We start from the raw sequence: 26,947 nt of genomic DNA, 5'->3' as shown, positions 1-26,947 counted from the left end.
CAGTGCTTCTTACTGTCTGTATCCCTCTTCTGAGTTGCATGACAGGTTTACCTTGCAATATCGGTTCCTGCTCAGACACCACAGGTGTAGAGAAAACTCACGGAATAAGAGCCGAAGACTCTCCTTGTAGCCTCAGCCCTGGCTGGTGGCTGTGGGCCAGCCACTTAATACCTCTGAGGGTCTGTAAACCCATGAGAAGTGAGTGCTGAAAGAACACTCGAGATTTCTTCTTTAAGGATTGTTATGAGGGAGGATCCATGCAGAAGTACTCCATAGTGTGGAATGCACCATCTTCCTCAGAGACTTGTCTCATGTGACACGAGCTGCAACACATTATAGAAGGTGATACATTATGTATGAATTGCTGAAATAGGACATGATTTAACCTTAAGGACATAAATTGTCTGGGTTACTGATTCAGAATTTGGGACTATGGTAGAGGGATTTTTTTTTTTCACCACTGGCCCAAATAACAAGGTAATTGAGACAAACATGATACTTCCTTTTAAAAATAATTATTCTTCTTAAACTTTAATTAACACAACATTTGCACATACTTGTAGGTGACAGTGTGTTTTTACATCATGTTATCATTTGTAAAGTATATAATGTTTAAATCAAGGTAACTATTATTTCCACCCCCTAAACTTTTATCGTTTGTTATGATTAGAAACTTTGGACTCCTCATTTTTCTTACAACAAACAGTTAATTTTGCAAATGGCGGTCATTGATCTGTGCTGTAGAATACTAGCGCTTAGACTTTCCATCCAACTCTCTTTTGTATTCATTACCCGCTCCCTCCCCGTCTTCTGCCTCTAGTGACCACTATTCATAGTTTCTGTTTCCACAGAATCAGTTTTCTTATTATACTGCCTTTTTACATTAACAGATTTTTTTCATCTGTTAAAAATGTTAAAATTAATAGCCAGGCATTGGTGGCACATGCCTTTAATCCCAGCACTCAGAAGGCAGAGGCAGGCGGATCTCTGTGAGTTCGAGGCCAGCCTGGTCTACAGAGTGAGTTCCAGGACAGACTCCAAAGCAATACAGAGAAACCCTGTCTCAATAAAACAAAAAAAAAAGTTAAAATTAATTACACATTGCGCAATGATGGATCCTGAACTAGCTCTATTAAGTGCAGGGTATTGTAAATGGAGGCAGTCCCTGCAAGGCAGATCACTACTGGGAGACCAGCTTAATAGAATGTTATGACCTGGAAGAAATTCATAGCTTGAGCAGTGAGGTGTCTGGAATTCCCATCTGGGATTTATTAGTGTATGCATGCAGGTGGCGTGGGGCGGATGTTAGTTTTTAAGAAAACAAAGTCTTCAAGCTAAAGATGGCGAACTTGTTGCGTTGTGAAGTAGCTGCAGCTGCCAGTGTCTTCCTAGCCCTGGAAATTCCATCAGCTGAAGTGGAATGTTGTTCAGTCTGTCTTATTAGTGATTTGGATGGCAACTGTGTCGGGGTGACCAGATACCTACTTAGGCTGCCTCTATGTGGTAAGTGCCGCCCATCCTTTGCAGTAGTCCAGCGAGCGTCTTCTGGGAAGGCTGCATTGTATCCCCACACTCTGTTTATAAGGATGATAAAGCAAGTGTGTCCACTCTGCGCACACTGTAAAACAGAAGGCTTGCAGCTGGCAGAACTGCTTTCTTCTTGGCTCCTTTTCTGATGGAAGTTTTGGAAACTTGTTAGATTTATGAATAGTTGAGGATTACCAGCCTTGGTCTCCAGTGCAATACAAATGCTTTTTAAAACTTTTCTCTCTTTGAAGGTAGCGGGTTTGTGTTTTCATGGTCCCTTATAAATACACTTTATGGGTGGAGGAAATGAAATTTATTCTTACATGTTGTCATAAGTCAGTATAATGAAATGTCTTGATGATTATTTTATTGGTTATATTGTCCCTTCAAAGTGCCCAACAAATGTTATAGGTCTAGATAGGAAAATAGGCAAATAGACATAAGGGATAACCTTGCATTGGAAATAACGTAGCTTAGTTATCTGCCGCAAAAGACATCTACTGTCAAGCTTATCAACAGTAGAAATTGCATGAAGTTCATAACTGACCTCAGCAGTCTTTACAGAAAAGTGTCCCTTTGAGAGGGGCAAAAAGAGGATGTAGCTGCAGACTAAAAGAATTAGGCTGGCAGCAGCTGCGCCCACAACATTGCTGCAAAGGGTGTCATGATTCACCATAAGGGTTCTTGTAAGTAATTTCCAGTTAATGGAAACAAATGTCAAACGTTTCGGAATGATTACTTTTTAACCCACTTGTGTCTGTGAGCTTGTGGGTACATGCTCATGAATTAGTCGCAGAGATGAAGACACCGGCTGGAACCCTGGGAATGGTGTCTCACCTGCACATCAGCTTACCTGTGTCACTTTGAGGGATGCAGGACTGTGGTAGATAGGGACTATTGTATGGTAGCCTTGGCAGGCATTGGGGTTTTCAGCCCGTGCTGCTGGGAGACCAGCTGTAAAAATTATAGGTACCGCAACTAGAGCTGATGACTTGACTGTCGGTGCAGGAATAGAGGAGAAAGGGCCAGGAAACCTTTTGACTGGCATGTGGATTCGAAATAAGGGGGGAGAGAGAGAGTGAGCTAGAGACAGAGAGAGAGAGAGAGAGAGAGAGACAGACAGACAGACAGACAGACAGACAGAGCAGCTAGTGTGAACAATAACCATCAGACTTCTAGACACTGTTTGCCTAAATGAAGAAAAGTAAATGAATGTTATGTAGGGAGAAAATCAAGATGTTCAAAAGGAACTAAGATAGACTCTGATGGTGACTGCAGGGGAAGATGTTTCTAGGGACAGTGACCCTCAACAGCCATCCAAGCAGACAAGTCCAAGGCAGTTGGAAATAAGTGGCCAACATAATAAGTATTTATATACTAATAACTTTGTAATCCTATGAAGAACTGATACACTTAATTTGAAAGATTATATTAGTCAGTGTCCAATCAGGAAACTATATGTTAATTTGAACACAAAGGTTTAAACAAAAGGTTAGCTAGGAAACACCGTGGATCTCTCTCTCTCTCTCTCTCTCTCTCTCTCTCTCTCTCTCTCTCTCTCTCTCTCTCTCCCTCTCTCTCTCTCCCTCCCTCCCTCCCTCTGTCTCTCTCTCTCTCTCTCCCTCTCTCTCTCTCTCTCTCCCTCTCTCTCTCTCTCTCTCTCTCTCTCTCTCTCTCTCTCTCTCTCTCTCTCTCTCTCTCTCAGAATAAAGGAGCTGAGGAGATGGCTCAGCAGTTAAGAGCACTAGCTGCCCTTTAGGAATACCTGGCTTTGATTCCCAACACCCACACAGAGGGCTCACAACTTCCTGTAACTCCAGCTCCAATGGATTTGATTTCCTCTTCTGACTTTCATGGGTACCTACACACATGGTGGCATATACTCCCACAAACACATACATACTTAATCCTACAAGTCCATTTCTGGTTACACAACAAAAATGATTGCAAAAGGTATCAAAAGCATGTCCATGCATCTGTGTTCATAGCAGTAGCCACAGGTGGGGAGAAACCTAAAGTCTGTTACAGAGATGGTGTGGAATATTACTCAGCCTGCAAGAGGAGAGTCAGACATATTTCTTGACATGGATGAAGGTAAGTGAAGAAATCCAGTCACAAAAAACAGCAACTATGTGTAACCCACTTAGATACAATACTTAGGGTAGCCAGTCTAGGGACAGAAAGTAGCCCATTAAATAGTTTCCAAAATTTAAAGCATTCTGAAGACGTAGAGTGATGCTAGCTATACAAACATGTGAATGTACTTACTGTCACTAATGTACACATTTTCATGGTTTTGATGGCATTTTTTATGCTGTGTCTGTTTCACCACAATGATAAACATGGTAATAAGAAACCAATCTATTGCCGGGTGTTGGTGGTGCACGCCTTTAATCCCAGCACTCGGGAGGCAGAGGCAGGCGGACTCTGTGAGTTCGAGGCCAGCCTGGTCTACAAAGCGAGTCCCAGGACAGCCTCCAAAACAATACAGAGAAACCCTGTCTCAAAAAACCAAAAAAAAAAAAAAAAGAAACGAATCTATTAAGAAGAAATGATAACTCTGATGGTGACTGGTTGGTAGGAAATACAGAGATTGCTAGCGAATGAGAAAGAGCAGCTTCCTCCGCTACAAATATTGGCTTACTGGATGGCAGCCAAGTCACTAGGGTGTTTGTTATACTAACAGATCATGCTGGGAAGTCACCCTTTAAGATGTTCATCAAGAGTGTTATCACTTGGGACATTTGTCCATCACCTGAAGGGTATGCCAGAGGGAACCACAGTGAGTGCCAGTCAGATGCACAGAGAAGTTAGCCAATGAAGTGTCTGCACTAGGAATCGAGATGCCCAAGTCACCCACAGAAAGCAAGCACCAAGTCCCAGAAGGGAACTTCTTCCTGTAACATGTAAGACGTTCCATCCACTGAGCAAATGCAGAATTCTGTCAGCTGTGGAAGAAATGCTGGATTAAAGGCCCCAGAGTTTTCTCATCGCTCAGACTGTGAAGTGAGAGGGCCCTGTCATGAGTCACCTCACAGCGTCTCCAATCTGGAGATCAGATAGGTTCCTGTAACCCTCACTTCCTGTTCTATGCTCCCATTCACAGAATTCTTGTGTTTGTCACATTTCTTGGGAAAGACATGTCATCACATGAAAAACAGCACACTGTGACATTAAGTTATGAACAAGCTTGAGCAAAAACTTGGGGACTACACATTGCCTGAGAGATTGGATGTTATTCTGTCCCCCTTCCCGCCCCGAATATAACATGCCCTGAGTGAGACAGATGCACGGACACCCAGTGTGGACATCTCAGAGTTACAGCTGTGAGTCCTTATCAGCAACTTTAGGTCACACAATTAAAACTAATGGGAGTCTAAGGTGCTGATTTGGTTAGGAATGCATTAGAGTCATGTGTACTAAAAATTGTATAGAGTCAATATTAATTTTGGAGGCCTCCTAGGAAGTTACTGAAGACTGGTAGCCCATCCCTTAATGTTTCTAAGAGTTACTGGGCCAATGTTGCTTCTAGCATGGGAACAGGTTGTGATTTCTTTGGGACGAACTTTAGTTGACTTGTTTTAGAAATATTTTGCCATGGGAAACATAGATAGCTCAAAATAACTGGAGGAGAAGATTTTGAATGTTCTCAGTACAAAGAAATGAAATGAAAAATGCTGACAAGGACGGATGGCCTAAGTGTCTTTTGTTGACAAACATGCAATGTACTAAAACATCACAGTGTGGCCCATGAAGATGTGCAATTATTATGTCATTATTTCCATGCTCATTCTTTCTTCATTTTACATTTTTATAAACTTTATTTATAGTGTATATGTGTGTGTGGCCTGTGTGTGCACTCGTGTGCATGCATGTGGTGTGTGTGTGTGTGTGTGTATGTGTATTGTGCATATGGAGGTCAGAGAACAATTTTTTTTTTGTTTTTACGAGACAGGGTTTTTCTGTATTGTGGTCAGAGAACAATTTGAGGATGTAAGTTCTCCCCTCCCTCCATGTGGACTCTAGGGATGGAACTAGTCACAAGGCTTGGCGGCCAGCACCTTATGCTGCTGAGCCATATGTCAGGCGTGCCTATCCGTTTTTAAAAAGCTACATGGCCTTGAATGTAACATTGAGCTGTCATGTACAAGGACTACCAGGGTAAAAGGCCAGGCAGAGGTGCAGAGAGAGGGCCAGCAGGGGAGCGATAAATTCCCAGTTCTTCATCATTAGACGTTCCAGGATAAAATTAGGTTGGACTGTAGCCCAGGTGCTACTTTGCTATTATTTGTATTTGTTTGAAATGATCATGTATAGCTGAAATTAAAAAAAAAAGGCATGTAAGGACTTTGCTGAATTCAGTAGTTTTTTAAAAAAAGGTCAGTGGAAATAGGTTTCAGACTGAGAGAGTTAATGATTTCTAACTTCATTCTACAGAATTAGCAGGCTTTATATTATATTCTGTAGCATGTACACAGCCAGATGGGGAGTTAGTCAGAACACACAGCCCATACTCTGAGACGAAACCGACACATGTTTCTATATGTTTCTATAGCTCTTCTTTAAGGTCTGGCCAAATAAACAGGTTTCAGAACCTGACCTATTCAAGTGGAAAAACTTCTGATCCACAGCAGGAAAGGAGCCTCTCTTCTCCCCACAACGCTGTTTGGATAAGTTCTGCTTCAGTCCACATTTTACCGCCTGCTGCGTCTGCCTGTCTAGTGGCCGTCTTGGTCACTGGGCCTGGAAAGCCCATCCTATCCTGGGGTTTCTCCACAAGCCTTTTCTCTCCCTTAAACTGTGACCACCTGGCACGCAGTCAAACCCTCCAGGATTCTGCTCAAGTCCAAAGGCTGATGTAAAAATCAGATTGTGACAACTGGACGCAGGTTAAGCTGCCTAACAGATCCCAAGCTAAGAGTCTGAATTCAGATTTCCACACGTGGCGCATGACTTTGGGATTTCCGATTTTGTTCAGAAACTTGCACAAAAACAAACCAAACCAAACAACTCTCCTCTGCTCAGATCCAATCATTCTTGACTCATTCCTCAACCTGTCTTGGCATAGTTCTCTAGCCCCTCAAAGTGAACACAAAGAAGAGGGAAGGGATTATCGCTGGAGGTCCCAAGCAGAACCCCTGGCTTCTGCAGGCTCCACAGTAATCAATCACAGATGTGTGCGGCCGCCGGCGCTGGAAGGTTGCATAAGTTTCTCAGATTGCATACAGCTCCAGCCAACCAGCCAGCCAGCCAGCCAGTGTGAGCGGGTCTCTATGAAGCTGCTCAGAAAGAAAATTCAGTTATGAATCCATGTTTATCTCATCACACAATTATTTCTTCAGTGTAAAGGAGGTAGGGGCCATGGCTAGAAGGGAAATAACTGAATTTCCGCTCACTAGAAAGAGGAACTTTCTAACTGAAGCTGCCTTCTAAGGAAGGTGTGTCTGCTCAGAGGTAAGGGAGGCGGTGTTGAATGGGTGCTGCTGCTGATGTGTTTAGAGGGCTGGAGTGATGACCGCCAAGGTTGCTTCCGGGCCTGGGCTCCTGTGACTGGCTGTGACAGTTGATCACTTGAGTTTAGGAAGGCCAGCCCGCACTGGTCAACCTAACTCCATGCTGCCCTGATTCAGTCCTGACTCCTTCCCATCAGTTTGTTGAGTCCTTTCTGTGACTACCCTCCCAGGCTTTTCCATTTGACCCCATTAACCTGGGCATAGGAAGAATTCCAGGCCTATTGTGTTCAGCTTGTCAATCTGGGTCAGCACGTAGGGTTCCAAACAGACATTCCTAAACAACCCAAACCAGTCTGGCCTCATTCATAAAAATAGGAGGGAAGGAGACAAGGGGTGTGCTATAGTTTTCATACCTGGCCAGCTCATTTCATCACTGTAACTGATAAATAGGTAGCATCACCCCCATTTTACAGATGTGCAAATGAAGGCTTAATGACTCGCCTGTTTTCAAAGGAATTCTTTTTTAAAAAGAGTGAACAGAGGAAAATCCTTCAAGCAAGGCTCAGCCAGCATGGGTTCTGCTATGCTGTCTGTAATAAGGGCAAGAAACCCAATTGAGTCTGGTGGGGTTTTTCGTTTTGGTGGCCTCATATCCAAGGAAGCTTAGTTGGGGTCCCGACTGAATTTTTAATTAAAAAAAAAAAAAAGACCCAACACATTTGTTGTCTGGTGTAGCTGAATAAATAGAGGCTATTAAATTTATAGCTTATTTAAAGCATTAAATGTCAAGAATGGAATGGCTTTAATTTGAGGCGGTAACCTCAGCATGTGAGCAGGGATTAGAGCAGTCTGTGCTGGAACCACAGCCGGCTGTAAACTCTATGGTGACCTCCTGTGTAGCAGTCCTTGAGGTAACCCTCTGTGAAGGGAGGACTGGCTTTTATAGGAGTAACTGTTTAGAAAGGAGGGGCCCAGACGCAAGAGACAGGAAGGAAGCTCAGCTCACGTCCACTGTGACCTGGCGTCCATTGCTCCTCAGGTCAGTGACTTGACAAGTCTTGGCACCTTCTTTCTTTCATTACATATCTTTAAAATGACCCATAGTGAACTCAAATGGTGACTTTAAATAAACCTATAGTAACAGTGTCCCTCTACTAGTTTCTCATTGAATGGAGATGCTCTAGTCTCCAAGCCGAGGTCTTCTCAGGTAGATCCAGACATTTGATCCCTGCGTAGACAGTCTCTGTTCATGTTGAGCTGTGAAGTTTCAAAAAATTGAGCCTTCAGCCATCATCAACATCTAAGACTAAGCAAAATCCCAGAGAGGTAAATTGAGGCAAGCTAGGAAGGCAGGGAAAATTTCAAGGACATGGAAAGAGAAAGGAGCCCCTCAACTTGGAGTGTAATTGAATTCTCTCACCAACCAAGAGTCAAGAGTTTTGATATAACTAACAAACTTTGCCACGAATAATGCCAACATGGAAGCAGTGTTCCTTTTTATATACCTCAAGCACGATGGTGATGTGGCGATGAGTCGTGTGACATGTGAGTTTAGTCCTATTCCCTTCCAGCCTACACTGTCCACTGCACTCATGACCCCATCACCTTCACCACTCCCACACCATATAGGAAGGAAAAACAAGAGACAAAAGTTCCTTTAAAACACTTTGAAGATGTAACTTCCAAGGCCACCAAGTCATACGTATTGTCTATTGTAGAATACAATGGTGCCACTGTCTTGGGAGAAGCCACACCCATTTATTGGGTTTATACTACTACCCTTTGCCTGCGCACCTCTTGGAGGCTCCCCTAAAGTTAATATGCACACTGAAATCAGGCTAAAGATCTCCTTAACAGACTCCATCACTGTTTCCAAAAAGAAAACATAAATGAAAGGAATTACTGATAAGTATTCTAGGAAAAGGATCATGGATTCACAAATCTATCAATATGTTCCAACCTGGGGTGTGTGTGTGTGCGTGTGTGTGTGTGTGTGTGTGTGTGTGTGTGTGTGTGTGTGTGTCTGTCTGTCTATCTGTCTGTGTGGTATGTGTGTGTGTGTCTGTCTGTCTGTGTGGTGTGTGTCTGTCTGTGTGTCTGTCTGTCTATCTGTGTGGTGTGTGTGTGTGTGTGTGTATGGTGTGTGTGTCTGTCTGTCTATCTGTTTGGTGTATGTGTGTATGGTGTGTGTGTCTGTCTGTCTATCTGTTTGGTGTGTGTGTGTGTGTGTGTATGGTGTGTGTGTCTGTCTGTCTATCTGTGTGGTGTGTGTGTGTGTGTGTATGGTGTGTGTGTCTGTCTGTCTATCTGTGTGGTGTGTGTGTGTGTGTCTGTCTGTCTGTCTGTCTGTCTGTGTGGTGTGTGTCTGTCTGTCTGTCTGTCTATCTGTTTGGTGTATGTGTGTATAGTGTGTGTGTCTGTCTGTCTATCTGTGTGGTGTGTGTGTGTGTGTATGGTGTGTGTGTGTCTGTCTATCTGTTTGGTGTGTGTGTGTATGGTGTGTGTGTCTGTCTGTCTATCTGTGTGGTGTGTGTGTGTGTGTATGGTGTGTGTGTGTCTGTCTATCTGTTTGGTGTGTGTGTGTATGGTGTGTGTGTCTGTCTGTCTATCTGTGTGGTGTGTGTGTATGGTTTGTGTGTCTGTCTGTCTATCTGTTTGGTGTGTGTGTGTATGGTGTGTGTGTCTGTCTGTCTATCTGTGTGGTGTGTGTGTGTGTATGGTGTGTGTGTCTGTCTGTCTATCTGTTTGGTGTGTGTGTGTATGGTGTGTGTGTCTGTCTGTCTATCTGTGTGGTGTGTGTGTGTGTGTATGGTGTGTGTGTGTCTGTCTATCTGTTTGGTGTGTGTGTGTATGGTGTGTGTGTCTGTCTGTCTATCTGTGTGGTGTGTGTGTGTGTGTGTATGGTGTGTGTGTCTGTCTGTCTATCTGTTTGGTGTGTGTGTGTATGGTGTGTGTGTCTGTCTGTCTATCTGTGTGGTGTGTGTGTGTATGGTGTGTGTGTCTGTCTGTCTATCTGTGTGGTGTGTGTGTGTATGGTGTGTGTGTCTGTCTGTCTATCTGTGTGGTGTGTGTGTGTGTGTATGGTGTGTGTGTCTGTCTGTCTATCTGTGTGGTGTGTGTGTGTCTGTCTGTGTGTCTGTCTGTCTATCTGTGTGGTGTGTGTGTGTGTGTGTATGGTGTGTGTGTCTGTCTGTCTGTCTGTGTGGTGTGTGTGTGTATGGTGTGTGTGTCTGTCTGTCTATCTGTGTGGTGTGTGTGTGTGTGTGTATAGTGTGTGTGTGTGTCTGTCTATCTGTGTGGTGTGTGTGTCTGTGTGGTGTGTGTGTCTGTCTGTCTATCTGTTTGGTGTGTGTGTGTATGGTGTGTGTGTCTGTCTGTGTGTCTGTCTGTCTATCTGTGTGGTGTATGTGTGTATAGTGTGTGTGTCTGTCTGTGTGTCTGTCTGTCTATCTGTGTGGTGTGTGTGGTGTGTGTCTGTCTGTGTGTCTGTCTGTCTATCTGTGTGGTGTGTGTGTGTGTATGTATGGTGTGTGTGTCTGTCTGTGTGTCTGTCTGTCTATCTGTGTGGTGTGTGTGTCTGTGTGGTGTGTGTCTGTCTGTCTGTCTGTCTATCTGTGTGGTGTGTGTGGTGTGTGTATGGTGTGTGTGTCTGTCTGTCTATCTGTGGTGTGTGTGTGTGTGTCTGTCTGTCTGTCTGTCTATCTGTGTGGTGTGTGTGGTGTGTGTATGGTGTGTGTGTCTGTCTGTCTGTCTGTGTGGTGTGTGTGTGTATGGTGTGTGTGTCTGTCTGTCTATCTGTTTGGTGTATGTGTGTATGGTGTGTGTGTCTGTCTGTCTGTCTGTCTGTCTGTGTGGTATGTGTGTGTGTGTCTGTCTGTCTGTGTGGTGTGTGTCTGTCTGTGTGCGCACATGCATGCTTTGTGATTACCTACTCAAAGCTTGTAGCAAGGATGGAAACAAACAATGGAACCCTGGGAACAAGTGCATACCAGATGCACCTCTTTCTACTCCCCCAGAACTATTTGCCCACACCCAGAATATTAAGGATTATGTAAGATTTGCTGGAACTGTCATTGGAAGTCTGAGTGGAATTAACCCACAGCTACGCACTCCCAGAGTCTGGCGACAGTAACCCTTTCTCTTCCCACCTCCACACACTTCTCGGTGGCCGTTCTTGATTCGGGCACTTCTGCTCTCCTTCACACCCAACCTCACCCCTCCACTCATCCACACGTTAGCATATAGGGCCACATGAAGCATGAGCCTAACCTCCTCGGAAGGTACATAAATGGCCTCCACTGCTAAATGGGTCTCTTTTCTGCACTGAGAGGGAGGGTGCGGGGCCAGGAGGGCTGTGAAGACACACTCAGTGACGACTGAGTGTGAACGGTGTCTTGAGGGTGGATGGTCCTCAGCCAACCAGGTGGGACCAAGAACAAAGACCTTCCTACACACTTAAGGACAGCAAAAAGGTTAATTTTGTGCACAGATCATGGGAGTCTTTGAAGATGGGCAATAGAAAAGTTGAGAACAAAAAAATCTCAGAGTCAAACAGAAGAAGGCCACTTTGAGTACTGTGTAAATAGCCTTTTATTTTGTTTTGTTTTTCGAGACAAGGTTTCTTTGTATTGTTTTGGAGCCTGTCTTGGAACTCACTCTGTAGACCAGACTGGCCTTGAACTCACAGAGATCCGACTGCCTCTGTCTCCCGAGTGCTGGGATTAAAGGCGTGCCCCACCAACACCTGTCGTAAATAGCCTTTTTGTGACCTATAATTTTGTATGTTCAGAATCAGCATCCTGACACCAGGGCAGAAATAAAAATAAAAACTTTGATTGGCATGACCAGAGCTGCTTATGAGCCAGCAGTTGCCAGGACAGAAGTAGTCAGCAGAGGTCCCTGGTTTCCACTGCAGATAGCCAGACCCTCCTTGAGTCTTCTGGAGAATGTGACACTCCTGGGTAGTCAGGCCTGCTCTTCCCACTTCTGTCACTGGCCTTCTGAGCCGAGAATTCTCCAACCTACTTACTCTTCAGAGTCACCTGGGTCTCTGTAGGCCAAAGGGCCTAAGGCCCAGGCTGCAGTCACCTTCTCTCTTCTTTTAAAAAAACTTCACTGGAGTGTCATTAAAAGGAACCTTGTCCTGTTGCATGAGATTCAGTTGACTTATTAAGACTGAGTTCAGTTGGGTTGGCGTTAATTTTTCACGGAACCAAGTGCCTTGTGAGGAATTTATTTTATCTGTGCTCCAAAATTGTAAGAGGAAGCTCCTAAGGAAGGCCCATTTACATGTGAAATATTGGGTAGTGCTTGAATGAATGGATAAACCATCAGAACCTTTGCAGTGTTCATGTAGATGGGAGTACTCTATTATTGCATACATGTAGGAATGTAACACAATATTTATGTGTGCCTTTTTCTAGATCAGAAATGTTGCCAATTTAGTTGCTGTTTTATATTAGGTGATCTACAACAGGTGGATAATGTGGCTTCTGAACTTATTGCTCAAGTAATGATGCTGGGCTGCTTCTCAAAAATGCAAGAGTAAATAGAGGACTGGGGATATAGCTCAGCCAGCAAAGTGCTTGCCTAGGATGCATAGACTAGACGTGGTGGTTGAAGCCCATAATCCCAGCACATTGCAGGTAGAAGCTGGAGAATCAGAAGTTCAAGGCCATACTTGGTCATATACAAATTTCAAACCAGCCTGGGATACCTGAACCCCATCTCCAAAAGTCAAAAAGTGAGTAGGTTTGATAGACATTAGGAGATCACTATGGTGTCCTGGTGCATTAGTCACTGTGGCTAGCCCCAACCCTCTTTGGGTAAAATCCTAGCAAAATTGACAGTACCAGCATTCATTTGGAAGTAGCATGAGGCAAAGAGAGCCCTAGGGATCATGCTATCCATTGCCATGATTTTGCAAGTTGGAGGCATGAAGCAGAATAGCTTGCCCCTGGGCAGATGGCTCTGAGATTATGCCAGTGTTTTTGGAGTGCTTATCGTGTGCTGTCTTTTAAAATAAGCTGGGCACCTTTGCTCTTGAACATTCCATCTGAACATTCTTCCTCAAGGTGACTGCAGGACTGTATTTGAATAAAAAGTTTCTCTGGAGGTTTCCTGAGGATCCTGGTGAACGTTCAAAGATGAGCGGGACTGTTATCAGGATGCTAAGTTGATTACCGGGCTGCTGTGGTGGCCTTCAAACTGTTTATTCAGCACTTGTTCTCCTTGGCTAACCTGAGCTGTGCTGAAGGCCGTTTTGTGAACCCATGTGAAAACAAGTCTGGTGTTAAGGACTTCTTCTACTTAACAGACCTTAGGAGGTTTGCGTGCACTTGGATTTGTGAAAGGACACTTAATAAACATTACCCAAAAGGGGCACTTTCTGAAGGAAGAGAGAAAGTCATTCTGCTCAGGGCAAACGGATGCAGAAGGCTGCATCCTCATTTGTATAATCATTTCCTCACCTTCAAAAGGTGCTGCTTCACCCCAGCTGCATAGTCACAGAAGTTATCTCATTGGTGTAGCAAACAGCATCTGTGGACATCTGGCCTGGGGGGGGGGTGGGTGGGGGGAGGCGAGACAGATGCTGTAGGGTAGGGAGGGGCAGAAGGATTCCTCAGAAGGACAGGCAAGGCCATGTGTGACTGACAGGGAGCGTTTCTTTCTATTCAGAACCATCCCCATCCTTATCTCAGCTGCGTCTATCATGAGCCTAAAATTAGGGCGCACAGGCTGCCCATCCCAGCAGCACTGGGATGTGGGGCAAAGGGGACCGTGGTAACCAGGATTTTCAGAAGGGTGCAGCCTGTTATCCTTCTCCAGGCATGCTCAGTCTCCTTAGGCTCCACAGGACTGATATTTTCCAGATGTTTCTTTCTTCCCTCTGGCTCATGTGTCTTGGTTCACCTTGCCCCTTCAATAAAACAGAGATAAAATTCTGGAAGGGTCTTAGGAATGCTAGAATCACCCATCAATAGGAGCTAATATAACACCAGACTTCATATGATTATTTATAATATCCCTTTGCCTGTGAATAGAATCATTACTCTTCAAACTTACTGCTGAAATAAAAGGCAAGTGTAGTCGTTACAAAAGGCTGTCATAAGGTGCAACGGTGAGTGATAGACAACACGTGTGTGGCACTCAGGCCGTCAAATCACTTTGTTTATAGTGCCTTCTGTAACACCAGACAAAGGTGTGAATTATGTTTATAGTGCCTTCTGTAACACCAGACAAAGGTGTGAACTATGCATTGCTTTTATCTTTGTTTTATAGATGAGCAAATGGATGCTTGAGAGGTTAATTATTATTATTATTATTATGCTTAAGACCATATAAATAATAAATAGCAGAATTAAATCTAAACCCAGATTTGAAAAACCTGGCAGTTTACATTAGTCCTTGCATTAAATTTAGTGTAGAGCCTGGATCTCTCTTCCCATATAAAAGTAAGATGTAAGGAGAAAGAGGGCGTCTGGAAAGTACATTTCTTAAAGAATGCATCTCTCCTCACAATCTCCAGCTGGGGATTGCTTCCCATTGGTTGTTTCCTTTCAGGTATGTCACTTGAGGCCCCTCACCCTAGGGCTGGTGCTTAAACAAGGCTTGGTAAAATAAATACCTCCACAAGACACGGAGGCTGGTGGAAGCGACCGTGCCCACCTCTCTGAAGGGCAAACAGGGGCCACCCAGAGCTAAGAGGAGTTTGGTGGTAAGAGCCAGGTGGAAAGAGGAGGGCAGGATGGCTTTTTTTTTTTTTTTTAAATCTCCGTCAACCTCTCCCAAAACCATAGAGGCCTTTGGGGACCAGCAGCTTGGTTAGAGGGAACCAGCCATGCATAAGGGGCTTCTGCCTAGCTAGTGCGTCCTACTTTCCTTAGAGGCCATTTCTGGCACTGGTGAAGTTTGTGCCCTGTGAACGGGACCCTTCCAAATGCTCTCTCAGCATCTGTCTCACTAGCCTGAGAAACAACAGCCCCGAAGAAAGGGTTCTCATGAATTGGGGGCCATGTAAAAACTCAAGACAGGGAATGTCAAAAATGTCACTCCCCACCCCCACCCCTCCCAAATGCAGTGCGAGCTTGCCCCCAGGGCAATTCTGCCCCGCACCTCCGTTCTCTCCCGGGCACCTTTCCTGCGCTGGGCCCCACCTGCCGGGGTCTCCTCCACCCGCGGCGGCCCCTCGGGGGCGGACTGCTGTGGCCCAGCCCCGCGCGATTCGTCACTCCTGCAGAACTTTCCCCTGAAAATCCCTCCCGCAGCCAGCCGCCCGCCCCGGGAGGTTCTGATCTCAGCGGCTTCCTCCCACCGCGGCCCGCCCGCCCGCCCGCCCGCCCGCGCATCGCACTGGTCCGGGAGACTCGCAGCCTCACGTCCATGTCCTCCGCGGCGGTGGCGCCTGTGGCTGTGCACCCCGACAGCATGCTCTCCGAGGCAGAGGAGCCCAAGGAAGGTACGCCAGCCGCTGGGCTCTGCCAACTTCAGCACAGGAATGTGGAGGAAGGCGGGAGCAGGCGCTGATGGGAGCAACTAGGGAGCAGTGGGGAACTTTGTCTCTCAGCCTGGCTGGACTCTGAGAGTCCAGTGCGCAGCCCTGTCCCACTAATCAGTTAAGGGACAGGGGATCCGGCATCAGACCTAGCCAAGCCAGCCCTCCAAGGCTGCTTTTCAGATTTCTCTCGAAGGGAGAAAGCGGGCTTTGACTGTTAAGAATATAAAACGCTCCTGGAATGGGCTGTCTGTCTGCCTGCCTGGGGACAGCTCAAAGCTGGATTCACAGAAAGAGTCCCAGTCAGGGTCCCTTGAAAAGGGGTGTCAGAAATTGAAAGGGACATGCATTTCCGGCTAAAGGGGGAAGCTGAATGAGGAGAGAAGTGAAAGATCTTTATTTGGGGAATATGTTTGTTTTTTGATTTTTGGAGTTTTTTTTTTTTTTCTTGTTAGCTCTTGCAGTTAGTTTTGCTGGGGACTAGAAGATGTGATGGGCCCTTTTTACCATTTGAAATAGGAGAGTTTGTCCCTTTCTGTCTTTGGAAAAGCAAGAGTTTCATTTACTGCTAACAGAGCTGGTGACAGGGCTGGAAAAGCTCCAACCAAAACACTATTATAGCTGGTGTGAGCTCGGGAGTTTATTTGTGTGTGAGTGTTTGTGTGCTTTGTTTCCTGGAACTTTATGTATACAAAAGTCCACTTGTGAATGGGGGTTGGAGTAGGGGTGGCTGGGGGAAATTAGACGGGTGGGGGTGTTCAAGGTTGTGAAGTCCCCCTTTTTCTTTTCAAGCTTCTTGGGAGACTGCTAACTTGCAAGTCAGTCTCAGCTCCGGCTGAACAAGAAAACTGCGTTTTGCAATGTAGGTTTTTGGTGTGGCCCATGTACCTAGCTATGTGGTGTGAGGGAAGCTGTCAGTGGAAAGGGGCTTGTTTGATAGAATTACGGGCCAGTCGGCATGAAAAGTGACAGGTAGGAAGGAGCATTGCGCTTTGGAGAGGAGTGTTTCCCTACAGTGGCCCCTGACCAACAGAGCTTAGTGCTATGCCTGTTTTCTTGTTCTGTTTTGTGCAGTTTACATGAAGTCAAAAGGAAATTGAAACTGGGCTGAGAAGCCATTCTTGAACTTTTTTGTAAATTGCACAGCACTTAGATTAGCATTTTCTTCCAGGCCTGTTATTCTCTGAAGGGGGGGGGGGCAGTGAAAAACTGCCCTGTCAACTGTGTCAAGCCTCCCTCTAGCAAGAGTCCACACTCTCCCCTCCCCTTGCTGGCTCTGGCTGTGAGTTTGCGAGCAGCGACATGGAAACTGTGGTGTAGTGGGCACCTGTCACTCATCCTGTTCCGCATCTGCCCTTGCCTGCGGTAGTCACCTGAAACACAGAATAGTTGTTTCTTTTAAATCAATCTGAGCTGCCAGGTGTATCTGCCAGGCTCTAACCCCCTCACCTCCCTTCACTTACAGTTTGTGGGGTTCTTTTCCCTGGTGGCAGACGTGTCTGTCTTGTTTAGTGAGAGATCACCAGGAGCCCGCCCTTCATACTATCTGACTTGAAAGAAAGTTGCCTTTGGATGCTTCATATCCAATCTGTTGTAATGGTGGATACTTTGGATTAATCCGAACCCTAGTAAGAGACTAGTGTACTTTCACTGGGGTTGAATCTGGAAAAAAGACAGTCAGATGTAGAAGCCCTTAGAGGCTGATTTGTTTGTGCATGTGCATGAATGTGGACGGCTGTGACGGGGAGATTGCTCAGCTCTCATCACTTAGAATGCACTGGACTCTGTGCCAACAGTAGCTCCCGCCTATAGCCACCTCCTAAAGAAATGCTTTCATTCTGCTTGCTTGTCGGTAGGTAAGTGACTGTACTTAAAGCGATAAAAACAGTCCAGGATTTGCTTTATGAAAAGGAAAAAGCATTTAGGATATCTAGACATAAAGTAAATGGGAAGTATCCAGTTTATTAAGGAGGAGAATGCCTTTGAAAAGAGGATATCAACAGTTTCCTGTGGATATGGGCTTCCTGAGGAGACAATTAATATCCACATATTTGGCATTTAGTTGTTTCCTGTTGAGTACATTGCTTAATTATGAAAGTAGTAAAAATGAATGATAGTTGAGATCACTGAGGATGGTTTAGACATAAGCACTGAAGAATCCAAGACTCCTTTGCCTTGGAAATCCATCAGGGTTTCGGTAGTGGAAATGAAGAAGCTATTATGGATTTGTGAGGACTTAGGATAGAATTAAGGGTTGGCAGGCAAGTGAGTACCACTCTCTCCCCCTGTTACCCACACCAGCCATTTCCCTTTACCACCCAACACAGGTCATTACTGCCTTACCAATCCTGATATTTTACTGTGAACGTGGGGGCCATTAGACAACCTCCTGCTTGCAGACTGACAGCCTCACTGTCAGCCACACTCACCAATCACCCTCAAGCCTTGGAGCAGGTGTCCTTGATACTCCACAGTGACGCCTTCCATCTTGGGCCTCCATACAGTCTTCCTTGGTTCCTTTCCTTCCGTGCTCAGATGAGTTCACATTCCCCATTCCAGGGCACTAGTATTTGACACTTTTCTGAATCCTTTTCTTGACCAGCTCTTTGGAGAAGCCTTTTCTGAACCAACCCCCCCCCCCATCTGAATCAAGACCACCCCCAGTTGCCTTATCTCAGAATACCTGTCCTTTTCCTGCTGACACACACCACACTGGGTAACCTCTCTTCCAGGCTACAAGCTCCTAAACAAAAATGTCTCATTGTCCACGTCTGTCTCCAGAACTAGCAAAGACAGGTGCTTGTTAAATACCATAGACAAATGGATGGCTTGTCTGTTCCCATCACTTTGTTCATCACTCCACAAATTTGTCAAAACCATCAGTAAACCTCTGGTCATATCTTTTGTCATAATGACCATTTTAAAACTGCTAGGGGCGACGATGATGATGATGATGACAATGATGATGATGATGATGATTACTAATGTTTAAAGGCCAGCGATGGGCCAGTCAATACAGGTGCTTGCCACCATGCTGGATGACCCAAATCCAATCCCTGGAACCCCCATGGGGAAAGGAGAGAACCAATCCCTACCAGTTATCCTTTGACCTCTACAACTTCTACACACTTCCCATGGCACACACACACACAGACACACACACCACACCACACAAACAAATGCGATTAAAACCTCCACCACCACCACCAAAGCACAACTGTATTTCATACTAGGCACCAGCATCGTCTTTGGTTCCTCTGAGATCACCATCCCTTGGTTTCCTTTCTTTTTCTAGCACTCTCATCACATCTGCTCTCCGTCCATTTGGACTCCTCCAAGAACCATCAGTATGCCCAGCTTCCTGGTAGACACTATGCTTTGAACACTGAACAGGAACCTTCAATAAGTCTCGCATGACCACACCCCTTCTGCCAGCACTGATCTGATCTCCTTTTAGGGTTTCTACTAGATGCTGCACCCCTCTTCTGGGATTCCAAACTATAAGTTCGCATGTTCTCATCAACTCTGTCCTTTCCCTTATCCTCTGCCTCCAAGTGCTCACCAAGGAAGGACACCCCCTTTCCCTTCCTCATTCTTCCCTGAATACATTTTCTTTACAAGTCCAGTAGCTGAGCGTTTGTATTCTGATTGTTGTAATAATCACCTCCGTCATTAGAATTCCAGTGGCAAAAAGTGGAACATAGTTTCTGTTACTATAAACAAAACAATTATTGGAAAATTCAAATAATTCGTATATTCACTATATCAGACAGTTGTCTGTTACTATAACAAAAATATCTGAGGTAATTAACTTCTATGGAAACTTTTTTGTTACTGTGTTGGGTTTTTTTTTTGTTTGTTTGTTTGTTTGAAATAGGTTTTTACTTTATAGCCTAGGCTGGGCTTTAAATTCACTATGTATACCTATGGGCCTCAGATTCACCCCTCCTGTCCTAGGCTCGTGGGTGCTAGGATTTCAAGTATGAACCCCTCTGGTTGAAGGAATTATCTGACTTGCAGTTTTAGCGGTTTCAGGGCATGATTGATGGGCCTCTTGCCTTGGGCCTGTGCTGATGGCAGCTTATCATGAGGAAGGAAAACCATGAATGAGGTGTCCAGGAAACCAAAGAGAGCAAGGCCAGGCTGGGGTCTCACCTTGGCACCCTCCTGTTACTGGAAAAGCCACACCATCTTCTAATTGTGCCATTGGGGGCATTTGAACATAACCCTGTGGGGGACCTTTGAGATCAAACCCACAGCACCCACTAACAGGCTGCAAGCCCAGGCTTCTTGGATGCATTAGATAGCACAGTCAGATACCCAGGAACCATCTGGTTAGGTGGCCACCACTGCCTCCACTACCTCTGACTGTTCAGATTTTCTGTTAGAGTATTTGGTCATCCTTATCCTTCATAATCCCAGATGCTAGCCATCTGGTTGGTCTTGGCTGGCTGAGTTCCCACCATTGCTGCTGGGGGAGAGGGTGCTTCTCATTCCAGTACCAGGAAACGGGAGTCTGAGTCCCTCACTGTGAAAAGGAGGAGGCCTTCTCCAAAACCGGGAGTTATTATTTGCATCCCCTTAACCGCAACAGTGTGCCCCAGCACTTGACCAACAGTACTCTGTTCAGCTACTTCCTCATTCCTCTCAACAACCCTGATTCCTTGGCTGTGATCTCTGTCTGGCTCTGCCTCAAGCGGGTTCTGTCTTTGGGTACATCCATTTTGCAGAAAATGCTCTTCCAGGCTGTTCCCTACCATTCTACAGTTATCCAATGTGTACTGTTTTCACCTGTGTTGCAATAATTAGTTCCATTATGGACTTTTTGGCAGGGTTATACATTTTCCCCTCCTGAACCCCCCTGCACCAAACTGGGGGCATCTCATGTGGAAGGAGTGAATGGTGCTTTATCAAATAATCAGTTTTAAATGAAGACATGACAGAATCTTGAAGAGCATCACTTAGAGGTTGCCTAGCTTCTTTTTAGAAATAGAAATGGTGCCTTCCAAATCCAGAGGGCAAGCCTAGTCTGATTTTCTTTAAAATTTCACACAAGTACTCGTAATAGCACAGGCAAGACAAGTACGGGGTCAAGTATGCCAGCATCGTGCATTTCCTCGAACACAGAAGCAACAGCACTGAAGCTAGAATATACTGAGTTGTTTCTCATGCTAGGTTCAGTGCTGGGCATATGTCTTGTTGCACACTTGTGACACGATCCTCTGTGTCCATCCCAGTTGACAGCTGAGCAACTTCAAGGCATAAACGGCTGGACCTGAAGCCAGAAAGGTAAAATCGGGATTTGAGCTGAGACCAACTAACTGTAGAGTTCCTTCAACCTTTGTGTAAAACCTGCCCTCATCCACCCTCACGTAAACTTGGGGCTCAGGAAGAGTATCTGTAGCCTGGGTTTGCGTGTGCCCGAGAGAAGTCAGAAGTGGAGGAGAAAGATGCTCTGTCTCACTCACTCTGCCATCTCTTGCCAGAAGGCAGCCGCTCGGGCACTCTGAAGCATCTCTGTCCAGCCCAAGTGCAGGAGATCTAGAAGTCAGCATGCAGGCATCTGCATCCTACAAAGGCAGAGGAACCCAAGGGCAGGAAGTGCTTGCTGGAGCCGTTCAGTGTTCTTGCTAACTGAAGCCACCGCCAGACTGTAGAACCCGGGGACTTATTCCTTCCGTGTAGTGTATTTTTGTACGTGACCGTGTGACAGCATGTGACATTTGACTTTCTATGTCTGGCTTATTTCACCAAATATGAAATGGTCTGGCCGCATTGCCACAAGTGACAGGAATGCATTTATCTTTCTAGCTGAAAGGTGTTCCATTTTGTACTCATCGCATATTCTCTATCTATTCATTTGTTAATGAACACCCATATGGATTCCATATCTTGATTATTAGAAAGTGCTGCATTAAATATGGACGTGCAGGTATTTCTTTGGCATTCTGGTTTAATTTCATTTGGATAAACATCCAGTAAGTAGATTGCTGGACTGTATGGTAATTATATTTCTGTTTTTCTGAGGAAATTCCATACTGTGTTTTGTTTGTTTTTGTTTTTGTTTTGTTTTTATTTTTCGGGACAGGGTTTCTCTGTATTGTTTTGGAGGCTGTCCTGGAACTAGCTCTTGTAGACCAGCCTGGCCTCGAACTCACAGAGATCTGCCTGCCTCTGCCTCCCGAGTGCTGGGATTAAAGGTGGTGCGCCACCAATGCCCGGCTTCATACTGTGTTTTGTAATGCTATATTGATTTATATTTCTACCAATAGTGTATAAGAATTCTATTTTGTTGTTGTAGTTTTCCTTTGGCGACAGCCACTGTGACTGAGATGATGGTTTCTCACTGCCTGTTCCAGTTATGTGTCCTTGTTGACAAGTGCTGAGCAAATAGTTTTTCATGCGTTGTTGGTCCTTTGTATTTGAAACGTGCACGTAGACAGTTCTTCCGGGTGGCTCGACTTCCTTGCACCTCACAGTTACCTCTCCCTTGCCCCCTGTCCGACGAATGGTTTGCAAGTATCTTCTATTTTGTAGGTTATGTCTCGGTGTTTTCCTCCGTCTTCCTGTGTAGTACTTACCATTTGGTGTATTCGCATTAGTTTGCTTTTGCTTTTGTTTTCTGTGTTGTTGGTTTCCCCTCCCCCCACAGCCCGCCCCAGAAACCCTTTCCTGTGTCATTATCCTGAAGGTCTCTTCTAGAAGTTTCACAGTTTTGCTATGGGGCGTTTATTATTGGGGAGAAAGGCTTAGTTGTTTGTTGGTGGTGACTTACTAGAAGCCTCTTCTGTGGGAATGGACCCCTGTGATGCTGTGTAAGCTCTGCATAGTATGTTATTTATTCTCACTGTTTCAGACACATGTGATGTGGCGCTTCAGCCATTGCCTTGCCAGGCACCTCCTTGTGCATCTTTATGGCCCTTACTTGGCAGAGGGAGTGGCTAGGCGAGGCTAGGCAGTGATGGAGGTTGGCTGTGTTACAACACCTGGTACTTGGTTTGCCTGACCTTGCTGTCATACATAATGTAGCAGGCATAGCTTTGTCTCTGTGAGGCCAGACTTTGACAGGATTATCTGCTTCCATTTATGTAGTCACTAGCCTGAGAGTAGAGGGTGCCGACAAGGACTGAAAGTAGAAAACTCATTTTGAGATGTGGCCCACTCTTTCCTCTATAGTGAGCCACGCCCTGGCCTTGCATTACCTGGAACTCCCACCTCTCAACGCTGGCGTGTAATCAGAGCGCCCCATCCACACCTCTGGAAGTTTTACCGGCCTGCTTGTGTGCCTTCGCTTTGTTGTTCTTGGATTATGATGCCACTGAACCGTCAGGAGAGCATGGATGATTAAATTCCCTGCTCCTGGCTATTAGTAATCCAGGAAGCAGCCAAAGGCTGGGTGGGTGGGTGGAAGAGAATATAGCCAGAAAACAAACCTCAGGGTCCGATGACTTCATCACAACAGGATACAAAAGTCAGAAATTTGCCACAACCTTTTATTTGTAGACACCTCTACATGGAAATCAGTGAAACAAGCAGGGTACATGATGCGCTGTGTGTAGTGGGTTGTTCCTAAAAAAAATACCACAAATGAATTAGAGTGAAATGAAATCCCGTCTATGCGTATAAAAGAGGCCTGTTTAGCAAAGGTTTTGTAATTAAAGCGATCCTCGCTGCAAGTGTGTGTAGAATCACCTACCATGATTGGCGGTTAGAGCAACATCCCATCAAACATGCTTTTATTTAAACTTTTCACCATGGAAAAGTCGCAAAGCCTGCCAGCCTTTTTCGACCCTCTCCCTGGCATGTTTTACAAACGGGGGGTGTGTGCGAACACAGGCTCTGGCTTCAGGCCCTGAAATCTCCTTGAAACAGGAGAGTAATCTGTTTGGATGGTTGTCATCCACTACCTTTTGGAAAAGTTTAAGAACTTAAATGGAATGTTAGAACAAATGAAGTGTTCCTGTTCAACCTTCCTCAGTGAGACTAGGAGATAAGGCTCCTTTAAGTAATATTTAGCTCTGCAGATAGATCCGATCAGATCCCTTGTTTTGAAAGTAACGGGGCGAAGGAGAGGCTTAACCAGTGGGCTCTCTCATTTTAATTCCTTTAAGGAAAATATCCATTTAAGAACAATTAGTTATGGGGAGTGCTGTCTGGGTGGGGAGCTCTCCAGGAGAATGTGTTGTATGTGTGTGGGTGGGGAAGGAGTCACTGCCTGACCTGGAGCATGCCATTGCAGGAACAGATGCCCACCCCACAGCCTTACCTTCCCAGAGCCTGCAAGCCCGGTGCATTCTGGGAGTCGGAACATTTGTTTTTAGGAAGTGGTTGAGGGACAGTAGCCTACTGTTTTCCACAGCCTCTGACCATGGCTATGACAGAGTAAGTGTTAAATCTTGTTCTGACGGCTTACTAATGTTGAAGAGTTAATTGTAGGAGCTGTAGCGTCCTTGTGAGTAATTACTGAGTGGAGAGCAAATTGGTAGCAGAGTCGGACTCTGGGAATAAGTAACACTGCCAAGCCTGTGTTATCAGATTTGGTACCCTAGCACCAAGTTAATGGTTTTAAGACAGTAACGTCATACGTAGACTTGAGAGGGAATGTGTCCTCTAGCTCCATAGTGATAGAGGTAAATGAGGTTTAGCTTTATAAATATTGAGGAGCGAAGTCGAGTGGAGAGAGAGACCACTTGCTCTCTGAACTCCAAGAGGAAGTGTGTGGAAAAAGAAGAGGCCGAACCATGGGTTTAGTTTCTAGAAACAACCATTTTTTTTTTAAACGGGGCAGAGGTAGATAGAACTAGTAAAGAAAACAGAATTAGACACATACCAAAGGGAAGAGTAAATCCCAAAGAGAATAATGGGCTTTGGAAGGCGGGAGGAGAGTCCAAGGGAGAAATAGCCAACTGAGTCTGAACTGATGCTAGAGAGAATTGGTTTGGGGCCTTGAGTGAAGTTGGGCTCAAGTAACCCTGGGATCCAAAGCTTGAGGAGGCCATCTGGGGTGGGGTGGGATTGGAATGTGCCTTGGGTGTTCAGTTGGTATTTAAAAGGGTGAACGGAGTCTGCCCCACCATAAATACCCAGTCCTTCTCAGCCCCCATCATCCCCATTTGTGTGTGCCTTCAAGTCTTGATTACTAGCAGACTCTCTTCATTCTCTCTGTCCCAGCACCTCTGTTGAGGAGAGTTTGAGGGGCAGGTCTGCAGGTCTCTGGGGCAGCATATCAGATAAGCACCAATGCATGAAAATAACTGGCAAAGATAGCTAAAACGGGGGGGGAGTAGGGGCTAAAGGTAAAACGGGCAGAAAAAGCTTTCCCTCAAGCTGCAACAGATCAAAAACTCAGGAAAGAGCCTGACTTATGACAAGGGAACCCACACAATTAGAGCCAAACAGAAGAGATACCAAGGAAAGGGGTGGTGCGGGACCTAAGCACCTCTGTGACTTCAGGGGTACCAGCTGGGCATCCCCGTGAGGAGTTGTTAGCCAGTGGAGACTGAGCTGGATCTCCAGCTCTTTTCCCCCTCTCTAGATGAAGTTCCCTCCTCTTGTCGCTAGGTTGGTTCTGTGGCATCCAGTCCATAGTCACTGAGCTGCCTCATTAGCATACCCAGGTAAGAGTTTATTGTGAAAAACAAACAGGAGTGGCTTCTCCCACTTAGGACCTTTGTGACAGAAACAGTGAACCTAGACTGTATTACAAATATGTTCCTGTTGCTTAGGACATGCCCATGGTTGTAGAAACGCTGGCCAGGGGCCAGAGATGAAAATAGTGCTGATTCTTATTGTCTTACACCATCAGATGGGTCTCTGTGCTCCAAAGACTTTTGTCCCCCCCCCAGAATAAAGGAATTTTTCTCTCCTCTCTTGTGCCTTAATTTTCTCTGTTGCCATGTGTTTACTTCTGGCGTGAGTTGCATGTCACCGGAAGCCACTTTTGGTCTTTGCCAGGGTGCTCTAGACTTGCCATCTAACCTAGAGCTCTTTGGACAGCCACTTTATACATGTTAAGTAGGATTTGAGACACTCAGAAGTGCTCTGAGAAATGTCCATTTTGTCCCTTAATTAAGATAGAGGACTGTTGTCAGATGCCAGCAGAAATATGTTACATGAGAAACCAGGAGATAATGTTAATGGACAGCTTCATCTAGGCGCTAAGTAAATAAGGAGGCTCACAGTGGCACCCCAAGACAGAACCCTACCCAAGCCTGCTGACCACCACATCCACACAGTGAATCCTCCCTGCAACTTTCCTGAAAAGCCAAGAAGCAGCCTCTTTCCCGTACAAAATTATCCTGTCAGAGTGAAATGGTAGTGCGTCAACTGTTCCCCTTAGAGTGAGGCGCTTACGAAATGATTTTGGTTTTTCTTTTCAGGGTTAAGATGAAAATCGGGTAAGCTGGTTTTGAGATAGCTAGGATGAAAACACACCCCCTTCTCAGATCCCAAGTTCAATGGTTGGACTCCGATTCTTGAGAGGAAGGTGATAATTAAAGAAGGGGTCTCCCAGAGAGTCCTCGGTTGGTTGGCAGAGGTGAAGTTTTGGGGCACCTTAGCACCTAGGAAAGGCAAGGGGAAGGACGACTAGAAACCAGAATTGAAAAGGAAGTCAAGGGAGGGGACATTTGGCAGATTCCAGAGTAAGGAAACAATGAGGGAGATCTGGTGGGAGGGTAAGAATGGGTGGGGGTTGGGAGTGGGTGGGCATGTGGGAGGAGAGGAAGGGAGGAGTGCGGAAATAATGTGAATTGGACAAAAAGGAACTGAAAACCCCCAAAGTGAGCTGCAGTATTTACCAGGCAAGAGACGATGGTGACCTGGGTAGGTTTGGGCAGTTTGCTTATTTTGGTCAGTTTAGCAGGAAGCGGGATGGGTGCCGTTTGCCAATGCACTGTGCCAACTTGGAGCCAGAGGAATGGTGCCATTAAAAGATCATAAAAAAGAAATTTCTCAGGCCAGATCTGCGCAGGGGGCCCATAAAGAAGGCAGTGACGTTGGTAATACTGCAGCATGCTGACTTGGGGCCGGTCAGAAGCTGGGGCTGTATTGAGTTGGCTAGAATGTCTAGTAACTTTCTTGCTGGATTATAAAAGGGATTTTTCTCCGAAAACTAGCAAATGGCAGATGATCAATTAGCAAAGCAGTAGAAGCCAGCCAGGCTGTGGGAATCATTTCAGATCTGCCCACTGTTCTGTGCCATCTGCTTGGACGGGGCCAGCAGTAAGTGATTGTCACATTTAAAACCAAAGCCCCTTTATGCGGGAGCTCCACACCTGATTCTGGTGGCTGACTTGTCAATGAGGCAAGATGACAACTCTTCATATCCTGAAGAGTTGGGGCTGAGGATTTTTTATGACTAGAACTGGCTTACGCTATGTGGTCACTCAGCCTTAGTTCTGGCTTCTTGATCAAGCAGATAACTGAAGAAGTACGCATAGGAATGATCACTTCACATTCCTGTTCTGGCCTC

At 45.5% G+C, this 26,947-nt stretch overlaps 1 protein-coding gene across 3 annotated transcripts in view; it reads left to right on the top strand.

The window, feature by feature from the left end:
* Tnfaip8 (TNF alpha induced protein 8) overlaps nt 1-26,947 on the top strand; it is a 116,394-nt gene that overhangs the window by 61,450 nt on the left and 27,997 nt on the right. The window contains exon 1 of one of the 3 annotated variants that reach the window (XM_005069128.4): nt 15,296-15,438. The exons of the other annotated variants lie outside the window; for them this stretch is intronic. Coding sequence (XP_005069185.1) covers nt 15,363-15,438 — 76 coding nt within the window. The 5' untranslated portion in view covers nt 15,296-15,362. Of the gene's footprint in view, nt 1-15,295; nt 15,439-26,947 lie in introns of those variants that run through there. 3 annotated transcript variants of the gene reach the window in all.

This window comes from Mesocricetus auratus, unplaced genomic scaffold (genome assembly GCF_017639785.1).
Source record: "Mesocricetus auratus isolate SY011 unplaced genomic scaffold, BCM_Maur_2.0 Super-Scaffold_6730, whole genome shotgun sequence".
NCBI classification, from domain to species: Eukaryota; Metazoa; Chordata; class Mammalia; order Rodentia; family Cricetidae; genus Mesocricetus; species Mesocricetus auratus.
The sequence above is the reverse complement of the archived record's forward strand: the minus strand, read 5'-3'. Positions and strand labels throughout refer to the sequence as shown.